General features: G+C 40.5%; 1 protein-coding gene across 7 annotated transcripts in view; it reads right to left on the minus strand.

Annotated features, from left to right (window-relative positions):
• Megf10 (multiple EGF like domains 10) overlaps positions 1–18,659 on the minus strand; it is a 169,308-nt gene that overhangs the window by 32,109 nt on the left and 118,540 nt on the right. For all 7 annotated transcript variants that reach the window (XM_063232420.1, XM_063232421.1, XM_063232419.1 and 4 more), the window contains 5 exons: positions 17,184–17,396; positions 10,316–10,490; positions 8,850–8,970; positions 7,909–8,072; positions 5,763–5,865 (listed from right to left, as the gene is read on the minus strand). In XM_063232420.1, the coding sequence (XP_063088490.1) occupies positions 5,763–5,865; positions 7,909–8,072; positions 8,850–8,970; positions 10,316–10,490; positions 17,184–17,396 (776 nt within the window). The remainder of the gene's footprint in view (positions 1–5,762; positions 5,866–7,908; positions 8,073–8,849; positions 8,971–10,315; positions 10,491–17,183; positions 17,397–18,659) is intronic.

The following is an 18,659-nucleotide window of genomic DNA, read 5'->3' on the forward strand; positions in this document are numbered from 1 at the left end:
TATCAAGCTGTTTCTGTCATTTTTAGGAAATACTCTCTATAAAGTATATCATTGTACTACTCTATAAGTACGACATACATATATGCATCTATACAGAACTAATTACATGTAATTGACATCTGGAATTTTAAAATAATCACTTCAAGAATCCAGTTTCATTTTATAGCCATGTATCTGCGTATGTACATGTGTGCACATGCATGTGTGTGTGGTATGTGTGTAGCAGAGGTACTGAGAAGAAGTCTTGGACAGACCACTTCCTTAATGGTACTTTTTTTTCTTCCTACTGCAGTCTGCCTCTTTATGATGATACTCTAGTGATTGAAAATATTGATAAATTAAAGTTTTAAATAACCACATATAATAAAAGTGCATGTCCTTTCTTTCAAAGAATGATTGTTAAGAAAGAGTTACTGGGACATCAAATGCATCTTTTGTTTCGTTTAATTTTCATGACAGTATGTTTTGCAGTACGATTTCATGACTAGGTAAAAAAGGAACTGTCAATTATGGTAGAAATTTTTAAAATCTCAATTGTTTATGAGGAAAAAAACAAACATTAGATAAGTGGAGTAATGCATGGTGATGACCTGCACAGTAAGAAAGAAAAACTTCCTTGGCACATCAGGTGGGTATGAATTCTCAATACTGGCATGCTAAATTTCTCATGCAGAGGGGCAAGGCTCCCTTGAAATTTATCTCTGGCTCCAACCCCATCTGATCAGCAGATGAGCACTGTACGTAATCCTATCAATGTGGTCGGAGAAAAACCTTGCTGGTACACCACACACGGCAACCCTCTTCAGCTGTCCTTAACATGTCCCCTAAGGCAATCTCAGCAAGAGAGAAGAAGAAATAGAACCACTTGCTTCCCTTGGCTTCTGTTAAGGATTTGGCCACAGATCTGATGTTTAAATGAAGGGCAAAGCTTTCTCTATATTGTGAAAGCTTCTAATAAGAAACTTGCAACACAGCTTATGATAAAAACATTAATCTAGCCAATGTTAAGAATGAAATGATATCCTGTGTAAGTTTCACACAGAATTTTCTCTTTCCTTTTAGAAAAAGAAAAAGCCAATTCTTGGTTCAACTGTAGAGTGCTTTTGACATTCTGGAACTTCTTTTCCTGTCCATGTGTTTGCTTATCGCACTGTGTTCTGTAAGTACGGAGGAACAACTTCATGGCAGCCTTAGATGTTTACACACCAACAGCCCATACAGAAGACCCAGAGAGACAAAGCATTGGAACAACCGACCTAACCACAGAGCAATGAAGATGTACAGGCCATGAGGCATGGCCACGGCATCATGAGAGATGGAGCCCCCTGAGGCAGCCAGGCTTCTTCCCTTTTGAAGAAACAAGCCAGCCACAGATGGGCAGAGGATTACAAGATTGCATTGTGTGACAAACCCTCTGCATTCCTGAAGGAGCTTGATAGGTCTAAGGCCAGATGGGATCATTTGTCTTACCCCCCTGACCCAGACAGTGGAATGCCAGTTTCCGGCTGGCTTCAGGCCAGTCATCTCTTGCTTTTCTCGTGTGTGCTTTTCATAGGCTGATTCTAAATCATCAAAGCAGGTGGACCCTTGAATAGTGACTGCTGTGTTCAGAGACACCTCACATTCTTTATATATTCCTAAGACAAACGTAGATTTCAAGCAGTATGGCTTCAAAATAAATGATGTAGAAACTCTTTTAGGGAAGATTTGAATGACATAAGGTTAAAAATCCTATTTTGCCTCACTGTGATCTTAAGAAATCAGAACTGGTCAGGGTATTTGAGAACTCCAAGTTCCCTGGTGAAGTCACACAATTTAATTTAATCCCTGGTGTGATTAAATTTTAGCATTTAGTAATAGAGAACCAATAAGAACACAGGAAGGTGGAATTTCATACTCTAAAGTGAGAATTACACAAGTCAAGAAGGAGTTTGCTCAAAACATCTGACAGTTCAAAAATATTCTACAGTTGAACTAAGAATTGACTTATTTTTTCTAAAAGAAGAGTAAATTCTATATAATACTTACACAGGACATCATGTTATTCTCAAAATGGGGGAGCTTTATTCTCAAAATGGGGTAGCTTTTTTTTCCAGAAAGCTTGTTTTGAGTAAATTCTGTTTGTGGGTGGTTCTCACTGACATGAAATGAAGTTTCTTGCACCAACCTTGGTCTGTTTCCAGAAGCAGTTCTCAAATACCAGAAACCAAGCACATGACAATCACGTCATTTTACTCCTATCAAAAAGCAAAAAAAAAGCTCCACAAATTCTAAGGGACTCACAGAAACATAGAAAAACTTACTGGCAACAAATCATGTTATGGATTTGCAGACTTAATATAGTTAAATTGGCATTATTCCCACATTTATCTAGAGATTGAATCCCCACTAAATTTCTACCTTGCTTCTTATAGAAATTCATATGTTGATCTTAAAATTCACATGGAGATTCAAGAGATCCTAAAAAGTCAAAATAATTCTGAAAAAAATCCTATGAAGCTACAGTAATCAAAACAGTATGGTATGGCATAACAATAAACATATAGATCACTGAAATAGAATAGACTCCATAAATAAACCTCAGTTCATTTGTGGGTGTGATTAGCCTGCTTTCTAGTTGCTGAGACACAGTGTCTGACATCTTCAAATTAAAGAAGAAGTTTAATTTGGATCAGGTCTCAGTGGATTCAGTCTATGGCCAGCTTTCTCCAGGCAGAAACATCCTGGTAGGAGAGTGTGGCAGAACAAAAATGTTTAATTCACGGTGGTTCATAAACAAGGAAGGGGAACAATTCCAGAAGGGGTGAGGGCTCAGATGTAGCACTGAGGTCACACCTCCATGACCCACCCAGATAAACCCAGAAGTGTGTTCCACCAATCTCCTCAGTAGCTCCCAAGCCAATAATGCTGACACATTACTGTCACATCCTACTCCTTGGGTACTTGACACCCAAACATAGCTCCTTAAGCAATACTTAATTCCCAAATGAACACTAATTCATAATTCTGCCTAAAATTAGACAAGTATCTTGCATAAAACTGAAAATGCAATCTCTTCTATAAAATCACAATAATTTTCAAGAGCTCAATTCCAGCTCTCTTCTGAGACTCAAGGCAAACTGTTGGATGTGAGTCTCTCTAAAAATCAAAACAGGTCACATAATCACAAGCTATAATAAATAGCACAGGGTAAACATCCCCTTTCCAAAACAAAGAAATAGGGAAATAGAAAAGAATAGGATCAAAGCAAGACTGCAATCCAGCAGGGCAAACATTAAGTCCCATGGCTTCATATCTGGCACCCAGAGCACCTGAGTTCTAAAGGGTTTGGGTAGCCCATTCCTGCAGCCTTGCTGGTTGCAGCCAACGTGGTCATAGACTATCTACACCCAGAGTCTGCAGCACTATCAGCAGGTATTCCTGTTTCTGCCTTCTTAGGCTTCATGGGGTCTCCAATGCACCACTGATTGCATTCTCATAGTTTTCCATATTTTTATCTCACGGGCTTTTTACTTAGCTTCCCCAGGTCTCCCTGACTCCTTCAATCTTGCGTTCTGCATGCTAGTAAAACCAGTATCACATGGATGACGCCATGGTCTGGCACCAGCACAAGAAATATCCAGGGCCCATGAACCACGGCTGCACCAACTTCTGAGTGCCTACATAGCCAAGCATGGTAGAATGAAACCCAGGGAGCCAAACCCTTAGGCAGAACTTTTTGAGCAGAGGACCCATGGGTTCTCTACTTTGGCCTCAACTTTAAGCATGGTTCCTTCTTGGACAAAATTTAAATTTTTCAAATTTTCTTTTTTGTCCTTGATTTTCACTATTAATCTGAAGTTTCCTGAGCCTGTCATTTATGGCCTTCATTTCCATAAGGATTCTGGTCCCTTGAGCTCTGATCAGAATCACCCATTATGCGGTTTACAATATTCTAGGGATACTGTGTCTACATCTCCAAATCTTTCCAAATTCCTCTCACAAACTAAGTTCCAAAGGCTTCTGAATCTTATGGTCAAGTATAAGCATATGAATAATCCCACTCTGGTCCAAATTTTCTGTATCAATCAGCTTTCTGATTGGTGAAACACTGTGTCCAATACCAACGCAACACCCACAATTTAAGGAGACAGGGTTTAACTTGACTCATGATCTCAGATGTTTAGTCCATGGTCACTGAGCTCCAAGACAGAAACACAGTGGAAAAGTGTGGCAGACCACAGATGCTTAGGTAAAGGCAGCTGGAAACAGAGGAGAGGAACAGTACCATAACAGAAGGGACCAAAGACTCACACATAGACCCAAAAGCCAAGTCCATGACCCACCCAGACATACTCAAATCCCTGGGTGGCTCCCAATCAAAAAATCTTTTTTGTTTTTTTGTACTGGGGATCAAAAAGTCAATCCATCTTAACCATCACAATGCACAAATGATTTTGGACAATGGTGTCAAGGCAATTCAATGGGGAAAACAGTATCTTTCCAATATATGATGCTAGGGCAACTGTTTATTCACATGCAGAAGAGTAAAATAAAGTGGGATCCACTAATCATACAATTAAAATGGATCAAAGACTCGAACGTAAAAGTTTTAGAAAAAACCATCAGCATAAGTCTGTCACTTTGGATTAGGCAATGATTTCTTAGATTTAACAGTGAAAGTACAAATAACAGAACTCAGAAAACAGATAAAGTGTACTTTATCAGAATAAAAACTTCTTTGCTGCAAGGAATACCATGAAGAAATTAAAAAAAAAAAACAGATCAAATGATGGAAAAGAATACTTGCAAATCATTTATCTGATAAAGGACATTGTCTGAAATATACAGAGAATGCAACACTAAAAAGAAAAATAAACCCAATTAAAGTTAGCAAAGGTTCTAAAAGATATTTCTACCAAGAAGAAATACAGATGGCCAACAAATACATGGATACATCATTAGTCAACAGGGAAATGCAATGCAAGCCACAATGAGATACCATTTCACATGCACGAGGGTGGCTATAATCAAAAAGACAGATGTGTTGTGAGAATACGGACAAGATAGACCCCTCATACGCTGCTGGTGGGAATACAAAGTGGTCCTGGAAGGATAACAATGTTTTTGCTTCTGATTTAGAGACATGGAAGATGGTATTAAATGTCCAAGTGAGCCTGTACATCATGAGCAAGATCATCATTCCTTCTCCAGGATCACTGTGAGCTTGATAAACTTGCCGGTTAAAATCACAATACCATATAAATAAGGAAAAATCTCCACTCTGTGGTTAGAAAATTTGTGCTCAATCATACTGTCAATTTGTCATGACTGAAGTAGATTAGAAGAAAACCAAAGTTTTAAACTTTTATTTCTAGGAAAGAATGCTCAAACATTCGCATATTTACTATGTTAATATTAGTGCTTAACATTTTTGCCTCACTAGGGTGAAGCAAAACAAGCCTTACATTCCTAAGGTTTAATTCAATGCTTTTCCCCTCCTCATTGCTTGAATTTAGCACAGACGTCCTCACAGCTGAACTCTTCACAGTCATCCACATTTCTCCCATCTTTCTCGCCTGAACTCTGGCAACTGGACCTTAGCGTGCGAGCTCAAGAGAACTGTCCCTGAGCAAATCAAACATCAGCCCTGGGTTACAGGCAAAATAAAACTAGTGATTACATGCCAGGGTCAAAGTGTGTGTGTGTGTGTGTGTGTGTGTGTGTGTGTGTGGCCTTACATTGCCAGTTTCTGCTCCGAAGGAGCTGCCCTAGGCTCTCACCTGACCATCCAGGGAGGCAGCGGCAGTGGCCCGTGGTTGGGTGGCAGCCATCTGCGTGGCTGCAGTCACAGCGCTCCGCACAGTTCAGCCCGTAGGTGCCATCCTGCAGGGAGACCGGATCACAGACAGCAGTGAGACACTGGGCCTCCCAGAAGGGAGCCACGGGCAGTGATTTCAGGTCAGGACCTACTCTCCCAAGACACCATCACAATGGCTTCTTCCCGGGTCTTCTTGGTTCCCTCAAGTGCAAGCTCCAGCAGGGCAGAGTTTTAAAACTGCTCAAACTCTAGTGTATGCCTGATACAATGGTTAGGATCATGAACAGTGAGACTAGGTCAGCATGCTGGTATGCATATGTACATTATACGTAAACATGCCAGCTAATTAAAAAAATCTTTATCATAAAGCACAGCACATAAAAATATTTTCTTTCGTTCCTAAAGATTTTTATAATACAATTCCATGCTTCTTGTAATCCATTCTGTTCTTTCGTGGACCCTGGCTCCATACATTTTTTTAAATTATAGTTTTAATCAGAATAAGCTGATTTCCATGTTTTCAATGTGATATATTGGCATTATAGAGAAAAGTGAAAATTTTCTCTTTTTCCTAATAAATATTTTCCTCTCCAGGAAAAAGTCTGGACCACGTGAAATATTAAATACATGTTGTTCCAGCCTCCTTCTTCTTCCCTTCCTAGAGCTGCATGTTTTTCCTGGCATATTAGTGTGGGTGGTCTGCAGAGATGAGACTCTTGGTGGATGGATCATTTCATTTATGGAAAAAAAACAGGCTGTGCACTTGCAGGGAAAACCCTGCTCTTTTCATCTAGACCTGGAACTAAGGGAGAGTGTTACAAACCTCCCCAGACTAACCCAGGACTATGGGAAAACCTGGGTATACCATTACCAAGCAGGGAAACAATGGGCACCATCAGCAACCAGCAGTGGGTGTCAGATGGCATGATCATTTGTCTAGAACTTATTGAATCATTTTTTAGGCTGCACTATTATTTGATAGGCCTGCACAGGATTTACCTCTGTCATGATACAGTCCACTAAACTATCAGCTTTCACCGATTTCCTAATGTGTCTAAAGCAGGAAAGGTGGTTCCAGAGGCTTTCCTTTGTCCACAGTCAGATACGGAATGAAAGGCGACCTTAGGACCCATTTCCACGTACTGCTAATTTGTTCACTGGTCTGAAGAGAGGCACCAAAGCTAAAGTAACTCTGTCCTGGAGGTTTGGAGGGCATGGCACAGCCTGGGGGAGGGAGTCCTCGGTCCTTTGGGAAATGGGTTGTCCTTAATGAGGAGGAAGCCCAGAAAGAGAAAAGCCTCCTCGGAAGTCCCTTCTCCAGAGGCCTAATTCAGGGGGTCACATTGTTATCATGCCATCTGATGATGCCCTGGAGGCAGAGAACACACACCACTGAGAGAGTGCTTAATGGCCCTGCAAAAAAGAATTTGGATGGAAGAGAGATGCAAAGAAGGGAAAGAAACCAGTCAAGTGCTTTGCAAAGAGAAACCAGCAGGTTACTAGAGAATACACTTCCCATTTGCACCCCATCAGCCTGCAGCAGATACAGATTTCTAGTAATTCATGTCTCCTAAATAGGTCAAAAAAATGCAGTGAGCACTGGAATGAGAGAAATCTTAGGAGATTCTTTTGCCTCCAGAGTTATTTACATTAAACTACGCTGTTTCCAAACCTTTTGTCACTTCAATGAGCATTTCTGTGACACCAGTCGCCACCCCTTTTCAATTCCCTGCTACTTCCCACCCCAAAGGCTAGGGATTTCCATTATAATGGGGACAAAACCTTTGGAGAGTGACAGGCATACACTGAGTGTTTGACCAATGCTGCTGATGGGCTGCCAGCAACTAATGAGTATATGAGAAACAGAAAATACTGGACGGGTGTGGAGGAACCAGGAAAGAGACAGAAGAAGGAAGACATTCTCACAAAGCCTTTATGAGTGACTGCTGTGTCCATCTCACGTCTAATCTTATATCCACCTTGGTTCTTCTAGTAGCTGCTGAAATTTGGTTCACACTCAGCTACTTTAAGTCAGGAAAACTGCAGAAAAAGAAACCAGCTCTCCAGCATCCGCTCCTCCTAGGCCTTCCCTGCTGGAGCAGGCTTACCTGACAGGGAAATTCACACTTCTGCCCACGCCATCCAGGGGCACACGTGCAAGTTCCATCTAGGGTGTTGCAAGCTCCCCCATGAAGGCACTGGCAGGTTAAGTTACAGCCAAAACCCCATGTGCCACTGGGACAGCTGATGGAGCAGTCCACGCCATGCCAGCCTGCACAAGAAGAATATGGGGGCATGTGAGAATCCATAGCAGTTACCATGTTTCACTTTGGAAGCATCTTGGGGACGCACAACAGCACTTCCCAGCCAGACCCAGCCACAGAGAGCCTTGGCTCCTCCACAGAGGCTGCCACCAGAAATAAACAAAAGGCACCCTGAGGACCCAAACAGCTGCATGTGCCATGTCATCTGCCAAGGATGCCAACACTGAGAGGCACCCCTGGGCTACTGGGGAAAGAAATATAGAATGGGACAACTTCAATGTGCAGTGATGCATGATGATGGAATGCTGAATACTGCTCACCTTGAGAAAACTGGAATATTTATATGGGAAGAAGCAGAAGGGTTGTGCTTGAAAGAATGTCCTATCTGTGATGTAGGACCCCACTAACCACAAACAACATGTATCGAAGATCCTGGTTGCATTTATGGATAGACATATTCTGGGCCTCACAATCTGTGCTTGGCTGCATTTCTTGTCCCACGTCCAGGCCAGTGAATTCAGGAGCACATGTCTTCTTGTCACTCTTCCCCAAATCACAGACTCCCAGACTTCTAAAGCTGGCAGCAACCTCAGAGATCATCTGATGTGACCCTTTCTCCTGGACCCATGAAGACATCAGAGCCCACATGGATTGCAGGAAGGGCCTACTGAGATCAGGCACTGACTTTTGGTGTAGCAAGTGACAAGGAATCTTGTCATGGTTGCCTTCCTGTAACTTTAGGAGACAAGAGGACTCAAATCAAACAAATGACTCATTTGCCTTACCTGCCTTGCAAGTACAAGAACCATCCACAGGAGAGCAGACAGCACCATTTTTACAGCCACAGTGAGAGGAACAGTTTATCCCATAGGTTCCTGGGAGGCATGGGGTGGAACAATCAATTCCCTACAGGGCACAAATAGCAAAATGCAGGTCATTTTGGCAATTGTAACCAGTTTGGCAAGGCCAACACTAATAACAAAAATATGTTTTGGCAACGCTGGTTTTGTTTCTTCTCTAATTTTAACAGAGTGCATTTTTCAAGTTGCTCTAACATCACCGCTATACACATTTTAGAGATTCAAGGGTAATACTAGCTGGTTTATGTTTAGGATAGCATATTAAATGAGACCACAAAAAGCCTACTGCCTTCGGAGGCAAACTAAAAAAATAAGCCTTTCATCCTTGCTCAGACAAGTCGATATATTAAGATAAATTGTAGCTGTAAAATTACTGTAGATAAATATACAGGCATAGATGTGACTATTCATTAGTTTCCAATGCTTCCTGGACCTCCATGTGTACTATGTAATATCATTAGTAAGTGCAATGAACCAACAGAATGCACAATTAGCCAGCAGCATGATTCAATTTATTCAATAATGAGCATTAAACACAGAATTGGGCTACCAGGGATGACTGGAGGGCATCTCTTCTCAAAAATGTGGGGGAGCCAGGGCTCTTTTCAAAACAAAGGTTAAATGAAGGGTTCAGTAAAAGGGCATAGGTTAGGAAACTCTGTGAAGATTCCCTCAGTTCTGTGATTTTATGATTCTCCCAGTTCAACAGTATATGGTCTGGAATAATCATCAACATTCTTCAAAGTTCAATCTTATCGCCTTTAGAACGGGAGCACATAATTCAAGAGCAACACATTCTCCTTCAAAAGATTCCTACCTATAGTTAGAAAAACCTAGAAACGGAGGGACAATTCTGCTTTACCAGCACAGAGGTGTACTTGTAGTGCCTTGATTCTCAAAGGGACCTAAAAACTATGTAAAACTAACTGTAGAACACAAATTTATAATAAATGCTAACTTGCTGTACTGATGGCTCTTTGAATTTCACGGAATTAAAACAGTAACTGTTGACAATAATAACTTACTTGAAAACTAACTTTTTTGTTCCTTATAAAAAGAGAATAAAATAACAGTTTAAGGAATGATAGTAATGCATCATACTTGTGGATACATTCTTATATTTTAATATAAGATAATTTAATTAATATAATTTTAAAATTAATGATAATTTTAAATTAATGATACACTTGCAGTTCTATCAGCTTTCTTAGTCTTCCCTCAAATGTCATCACTTGTATCTCTACCAATAGTTTTCTCTTTATTCTCCCTATTATTAATAATGGGAATGATCTGAGCACATTTATTGCACTGCGCAGTGGGTCATGTAAGTTACGGTATTGACACATTGCCTCTTACACCCTCCTTCTGCTTGCATTGCCCAAGTCACTCACTTTGAATCCTGGGGCACAGGTGCACTTTCCAGTCACACTGTCACAGTCGGCCCCATTTTGGCAGCTGCAGATCTGCTGGCAAGCCTCCCCGTAGAATCCAGGAGAGCAAGTCTCGTTACAGTAGAGTCCCGACCAGCCTGCATTGCAGGCACACTCTCCAGACATGGGGTGACAGCTGAGAAAAGTGGATGAAAGGAGTAAGTCTTTCTGGGATAAACATGACACCCTACGCCTGTGCAAATGTTGCTTTAGCCATGATCACTAAATGTGTGGGTAATTCCATGCACAATCAACTGCGTTCCCAGGCTTGGTATCATTTAATTAATTGGCTGAAACCTGATTGGTACTGCAGAAATGTATGAAATCGGTATCATGCACTTGCATGATGACTACTACAACCATATCCTTTTATTGGAAATGCTTTTTAATTTTCTTGAATCAAAAGCACTAATTCAAATCACAGGCCCATTACTATGAGAAGTGCCAAATTCCATCCAATGAAAATACCACATTAGTTAACCAGTGTGAGCCCAAACAACTCCAAAAGCAGTGATCCTGGCAGCCTGCGTGTCTCCTCAGCTCCCTCTACCTGGCAGCAGAGCAGCTGTTGTTACCTGAAACAGCAGGCTCATTGAGGGGACAGGCAGCCAGCTGTTGCTCCGTAACAAATGGCCACATCAGCTGTGCTAGATACATGTGTGAGGATACTGACACAATAGGACATTCTGTGGCACGCTGGCTCAAAACACATGTGCTTCTCACTACAGGAAAGCCCTACCAATCAAAGTAGCTCTGCTGACAATTGGAGGACTGTTTGAAGATGAATTCTGACCAGTGGAGTCAGAACCTTTCCCTTAACCAGAGCCAACAACAAGAACCTGCTGTTGCACCCACTTTTGCTAAATCAACTCCTACCAGAGGACAGCTCACAGATTGTCTATGTTTGGAACAAATGATGGTCTAGAAGACATGAAGGCTGTAATTCCCCCAGTGAAGGTACACAACCTCCTGGTCCTGATGTTGCAGTCTGTCCAGAGAGGGTCCCAGTCACACCTCAGAATCTCCTGTTATATTTCTTTTCTTTCTTCTACTACTTTTCTTTCTCCTTCTTTCTTCTTCAGAAAAAGACCACAGGCTGGATGGTTTGCTCCTCATGCTCAGAAATTTATTAAAATATACCTAGGTACTCACAGGCAAAATCTGTTACAGTTTACATCTAGATGGCCCTCACGCACTCACAGGTGGGCTCTTCAGAGGTGGCTGGTCCAGGCTACGTGAATGTGGATTAAGAGTGTGCAAATATGGATTAAGGGTGTAATCATTAAATTACTCCACAGATTGGTTTATCCTAGTTCTGGGTATGGATGATGGGAAAGCCCATTTTAGGTATGGGTAGCACAACCCCCAAAGGCTTGTAACTTGAAAGGGATAAAAGGGAACGAGAGGCTTGCTGCTATAGATTTCCTGCTTCTGCTTCCTGCCTGCTCTGCCAAGGACTATTTGTCCTCTGCTCTACCCCTCCGCCATGCCACCCTGCTTTGAAGTCAGCCTTCAATGGACTGAAACCTCTTACAAACTCTGGACTAACATAAACCTTTCCTTCTTTAATTTGAAGTATCAGGTACTTTGTCTCAGCAACGACAAAAGTAACTAAGTCAGTATCCAGCACAAACATACTCGGGAAACATGGTTAGAAGAAATATACAAGTGTAATTCTGCTATTGAGATAATGTCCTGGGTATCAAAGGTTTAGATTCAAAAGATAAGGGTTGGAGTCCCAGATCTCTGTTTTTATGCCTGGGTAACTGCTTATTCTTGAGCAGGCATCTGGCATCCCTATTGCATATCAAACATAACATGTTAAAAAAAAAAATGAGCCCTAAGGCGGGGGATGGAACTCAGAGGTAGAGGACTCGCCCAGCATGCACAAGGCCCCGGGCTTGATTACCAGCACAACAAACCAAACTGAGTCCTAGTTCTTCCCTTTATTTATCATTTTGTATTCTCCACTCATGTTTCTGTACATGGTTTATCCAGGAATTATCCTCATTGTCTACCCAGGAGTTACTCTGAAGATTCCTGCAGCTTTCCCTGCCATATTGAATTTATCACTAGGACCTAAGTTTTCCAATCTCTAGAACATTTTGACTCTCTCCACATCCCTTTGTCTTACTATTACATCTTACTCTGTGTCACAAAACTACTCTGTATCACCTGAATTCCTCGACAACTTTGCAATTTTTTCTGTGGCAGCCACACATTTATGCCTAACGCATAAATCAGATGATCTCATTCTCCTCCGCCAAACTCTTCAAAGTTTTACTTTACGTTTAGAATAAAAGCCATATTGTGTATTACAGATGGTATGACCATATAATTTATTGTGTAAACTGGAACATTTTTAAGAGCGAAGAGGGAGCTTGTAATACTCACATTAGGGTAACAGGCTTAACCAGCTTGTCCTTGTGAAATCAGATACACAGTCACTCTAAATATAGCCCACACGGCCTGGGCTTCTGGCCACTGCTTCTTCTCTACCCCTCTTTTCATCATTTCATCAAATGCTTGACCACAATGCATTTCTTTTAGTGTGTAAAGGCATCAAGTGTTTCCAACCTCAGGGTGCCCACGTGGGTTTTTCCAGTTTCCCAGAAGGAAATGTCTCTACTCTTTAACTGTCTCTCTCCATCTTGCCCTTCTAGTCTAGCTCTTCTCCCAAATTTCAAATAGTTCTCTCCTGTTCACTTGCACTGTGTCTGATACGCCTCCTCAGCTCACTTATCATAACCCATAAGACTATGTTTACTTCTACAGTTCTTTAATGTCTTTTTTCTGCTCCAAAATGTGAGGTCTATGAGGGCTGCACATGACAGCTTTTCAGTAAAGACACAACTGATGCTCCGTGCATCCAACTCCAGAACTAGCTTCCACATATTAGTCTCTTTCTTCCTGAAGTCTGTCAAAGACGGTCTCTCAAGCAATGCTATATGGGAACCAGTATAACTGCGTAAGTCTTGGCATAAAGGGAACCATCACTAGGAACCATTAGAATTTGTGTTGTTACTGTGAGTGAAGGTGCAGACCAGCAGTTAGTGTTTACAAAGCACTGAATAGGTCCCAGGCAGTGGAAACATTCCGCGTGTGATATCGAATTCAATCCTCGTAACTGTTTGAAATTATGGTCATAAAACGGGTCAGACTTATTTAAAGTCTCACACAGGTAGTGGCAGGATCAAACTTGAACCAAGGTCTGTTTTTATACCCAAGAAAAAGGAAATTTGCGAATAGCCTGCAAGGGGCACTAGATATGAAAAACAGTTGCTATAATTTAGGAGTCAGCACTTCTAATCACTATCAGGTGAGCAAGATCGTGCAAAACAGGAGTGGGGTCCATTTAAATTTACTTCAGGAAGGCCCTACATTTGAGAAAAGGAGAAGAAAATATTGCAAGTAGTGGGTTAGTTTACATTATGTTAACATACTAGAAAAGAAAAGGCATTTGTGGTAGAAAATATTTCTTTACATTAGAAAAGTAGAAAATAATATTCATGATGTAGGTATAAATGTGTTGAATGACATGGATAACCTGGGGACAGAGAACTGAACTGAGAGGCAACAGAGAAACTGATACTCGACACCCCCCAGTGAGTGGTGGTGCAGCGCACTGGTTCTCAGGTTGATTGACACTGAAATTAGCATTCTGCAATTTGTAATTAGAGGTAGGAAGCCAGAGCACTTTGGAGACATTTGATGGGTTCTCATGCAAGCAACTTAATTGGTAATGAGATTTACGTGCTGATGTAGGAGTAGCAGTTTGGAGGTTGAAGGGTGATATACTCAATACCTTTTCTAGCTAAAGAATAAACTGCACATAGGAAAGCAGGGTTATACACATAGGGGAATGCTTGTTATCTTACCCATATTACTACATACGCACTTTCTAGTTATTTTTAAATTTCATAATTAAATATTATATACAATAATAATATACAATATTAACTGGAACAGGACGAGTCATCGAGCTTCCTTTTATTCATTTCCTAAATGTTATTAATGTTCAAATGCAGTGGCAATTAGGTGGCATTTGCAGAGAGGCATATCCTGATTGCCAGCAGCTACTGAATGAATGTCTGTATTAATAAGAGCTAATATACATATGCCATATGGAATTTAATTAAACATCAAATTTTATTTTCTTATTCAAATCATTTGTACCATAAAAGGTATTTTCAGGTGAAAAGTTCAGGTCATGATGAAATGTGTTTAGGCTCAGAAATAGTGTTAAAATTTAAAGTACTAATACTATATATACATATATATATATATATATATATAAAATATATATATATATAAACTCATTTCAACTCAACAATAGATCACAAAGTAAAAATGATTATAAATTCTTTGCAACTCGTTCCATAAAGAGGTGAAGTATACTGAATCAGGACTTGCTTTGTCTTAGAAATAAAAACTGCAAATATGGCACAACCACAGGCTTGAACGGTGTTTTCATGTTGGGACCTCCCCTGCCTTTTGCTGCTTTTACAAGGTGGTCCTCTGGTAAAGAAGCCCAACACAGCCTACTAGATGCTGGAGTACATGGCTCAGGCACTCCTAGCACCCAGCCAAAATGCCAGATGTGCATATGAGTATATGCAGGACCAATCTCCTGACCCACCAGGTGAACACCGGAAGACCAGCAGAAGAATCCCCACTCTAAGCCCAGCCAGAATAGCCAAGCAAAAAATCACCAGCTAGTAAGTAAATAAATCTGCTTTATGCCACTATGTTAGGGGGTGGATTGTTTTTTATGACGTGGCATAAGCTAATCAATAAAAACCTCTACCTAAATATATAGCTGCAGTACATGTCAATGTGTGCACCCATTGAACTCAAAACTTAACCTAAAGATAACAAATATTAATTTATATGGCATTAACTATCTCATTAGTTAAAATGAAATGTCAAAGTATAATGAAATATAAAGTATAGTGAAAGCTTTAAGGATAAATGTATGTCATGAATTATGCAATAGCAAAGCTCCATTTGCTTGATTAGACTGCAGATGAATAAGTTAGATCTTTGAATTAAAAAAAAAGTTCCTGTGCTTTTTGGTTCAAAGGGACACTGTTTTTCCAGGAATTTTATATGGAAGTCCAAGATACAGGAATTCTGGGATGTCAAGATATAGAAATTAACAGATGGCTCTGACTATGAACCCAACCAGATAGTCACATAATCAATATAATAATGTAACTTATTGTAATAGAAATTTATAAAAATTAGTCTTTAGCAGTAGCTTTCATGCTACTTTTAATCTTCTGATATCTGATATACATTAGTAGACAAATTTTATCTTTATATTATCTATGAAATTGTCAAGTAAGGTTACGTATTTCTTTGTTAAAGCATACGTATTTAGCTACAATGCTGCCTGATGCGAAATTATCATAGTACTGGTATCAAGGAATTCTCTACCTCCATCTTACCACTACTAACATAGTATCCAATTTCAACAATGCCAATTTTTTCTCTGCTTCTACCATTTTTCTCATAGCAGAGCTCTTTCTTTCTAAAGATACATCACTGCATTTGATTTCAACAAAATACAACATGGACATAATGTTCTTAGCTATTGCTACACGAAACTCACACTTTTTTTTCCAACAAGCCTCATGCCTCAGGAAAGTAAGCCACATTCATGGCTTGTCTCTAATCCCACTAGCTCTTTAACTATTGGAGAACTAAAACAAAACTCCACAGAGGCTATTCACATTTATTCCTCAAATGTTTACCTAAACATTGTGTTGAGAATGGTAATATTTTTCAATTGAAAAAAAAACTCCCAAAACTTGGAGGATATACTTTTTGACATGTCCCACTAAAATACACTCCAGGATAAACGCACACCACACAGATACAAAACAAAGTGAACTGTTTTCTTTCTTTCTTTTTTTTTTTTTTCTGTTCTTAACAATGACTTGAAGAAAAGACAAACGATATGCTTCTTTTTACTTCTGACTTTTGCACATTTGGGATTTCATGTGGCCATGAGTTATCCTTCAGAAGTATAAATGAAGTAACAGCTGTGCTGAATGCAAAGAATAGTAATTCTAACGACATCTGAATTGCTATGTAAAGCACTACATTTTTGTCAAATTCAGTTTTTCCAGAAGTCTTCAAACAAGGCCCAGAATTCTAAGTTATGTGTATCTAATCTGGTCCTTAGAGAAGGGAAATGAAGAGGCAGGGTGAGAAGATATTTTTAGCAGACAAGGTCCAGGAGGGTGGGTGGGATGGTGGTTTCCTGTTCTCAAATTCTTTGCGAGATTTTTGAGCTAAAAGACCCCTTTGAGTAATCAGTTCTGAAAAGATATTTCCCATGTGACGGCCACATGTGAAGCACTTTCACAAGACTTTCACTGATCCACTTCCTCTCTGCAGGCCTTTCCCTTCCACAGATGTGTTGTCAAGTAAAAGATAGTGCAGTAAAAAATATTTTATGATACTTTTATGTTCTAAACTTGGCTTAACCGCTTGTCTCTCCACTGCGTCTTTGCTTCTAAGGGAGTGTCACAGAATCCCTCTCTTAAGGACAGTGTACTACATGCAGCAAACTTAATCTTTATCAGGTGCTATTAATGGATAAGAGAATTTCATATCCACCAACAACCATCTAACCATTGTAGCACTTCTGACCTGGACCATCACACATTGATTCCTTTGGCGTGATGATTCCTGTCCAGGATATTCCTGGGGTAGGAAGGGTCTCACAGTGGGAGACTCTATGGATCCATTCTTCCAAATCCTGGACACTAAGATTAAAACTTCAATAGGACACATTCTTCCAGGGACAACCACCACTCACCTCTGAGTGTTGTCCAGGTGGCAGGGGCACCGCTTGTCACATTTGATGCCATAGAGACCCTCTGGACAGAGGCGTGCTTCGCAGAGCTCGCCACCAAAGCCAGCTTCACAGAGGCACGTGCCGCTCACGTGGTAACACTTCCCTCCATTGACACACCTGCAGGTCTGGGCGCAGCGCACGCCATAGGTCCCAACAGGGCATTCATCCTGGCACCTAGCGACCAAGAGGCAGGGAAGAAGATGGATGAGTTAGTGCCATGTAAAATGAAATGGTGCATTCAAAATGGTTTTATTGTACACAAATAAAACTTTTTATTTACTGATTGTCCTATTCCAGGTAGAAAACCATTAAGATGAATTATTCTGGCTATATAATAGAAACAGCAGAGGAACAAGTACCAAAACATAATCAGATTGTAAGCTCGGGACGTGAAGAATGCTTCACACTTTGTGTTTGCCAAAGGCATAGTTAGCACTTTAGCAGACACCAAGAAAAAGAGGAATTGTCCATACGGTAGTCCCAGACCATAAGGAGGAAATTTAAAAAGTCACTTTGCCCCATTTCCAATAGAAAACTTTGTGACCACTTGACACTGAAATTCAATTTCCTAGCTTCACACTGACATTAATTTTTATCTCAACTATTACTCCTCGCTGGGGATTTGCTCAGTGGCCACGCTCCTGCCTGATAAGTGCAATGTCGTGAGTTTGACCCCTGAGACAAAAAACAAAACAACAACAAAAAAACTTCCTTCAACTATGACTCCTCTCTTTTTAAAGCTCAGTAGTAATCACTGCCCCTCATTTAGAAAGCTATGTAGCTAACAAGAGTAAAGTTTCTTTTAGATTTGGGGAATTCTGATCTATCGACAACAGGTGTCCTCTATTTCAACTGGGACGCTCTTGCCAGTAGGTTATAGGAAAAATCGGAGTGTCCCAAAACAAAATTTTTGGCAAGAGGGATGTCATCTTCTGTGATGAAGAAAATCTGCAAAATGGCAAGGAAAAAATATTAGACACTGAAAACTTAGTTTATTTGTTTTTAAAAAAAATAATACTAGAATTCTGTCCTGCAAGATGGACATGTTCTATCCTGGAGGACGGTTAGCATGAATGAGGCAGGCGGCTGAGTTGCTGCGAAAATCATGACAGAAAAGAGAAAAATTATCTATTTCTGCTCCCCAGAAGGCACACACATTCTTGGGCTGGCCAAACTGTGAGGGGAGATGTTGGGGTTCTCTGCAACAGAAAGGAAGCTTTCTGCTAAGGAGAGGACGACAGAGACAGGGTGGCCTCTAGCTGAGCACTCATCACAAGTGGGGTCCACTTAGTCTCTGCAGCCGCTTCCTGGGTGGCTCTCAAGCCATTCCAGACAGAATCAAAAATATAGGAGGCATTAAGTGTTTCAGATCTGTTCTCTGAACAGAAGGGCATGATAACAAATTTAAGTATACTTAACAAAATAACAAAGAAACAC

The sequence above is a fragment of the Cavia porcellus genome, unplaced genomic scaffold (genome assembly GCF_034190915.1).
Source record: "Cavia porcellus strain 051 isolate PalLab524CR breed Dunkin Hartley unplaced genomic scaffold, mCavPor4.1 scaffold_21, whole genome shotgun sequence".
NCBI classification, from domain to species: Eukaryota; Metazoa; Chordata; class Mammalia; order Rodentia; family Caviidae; genus Cavia; species Cavia porcellus.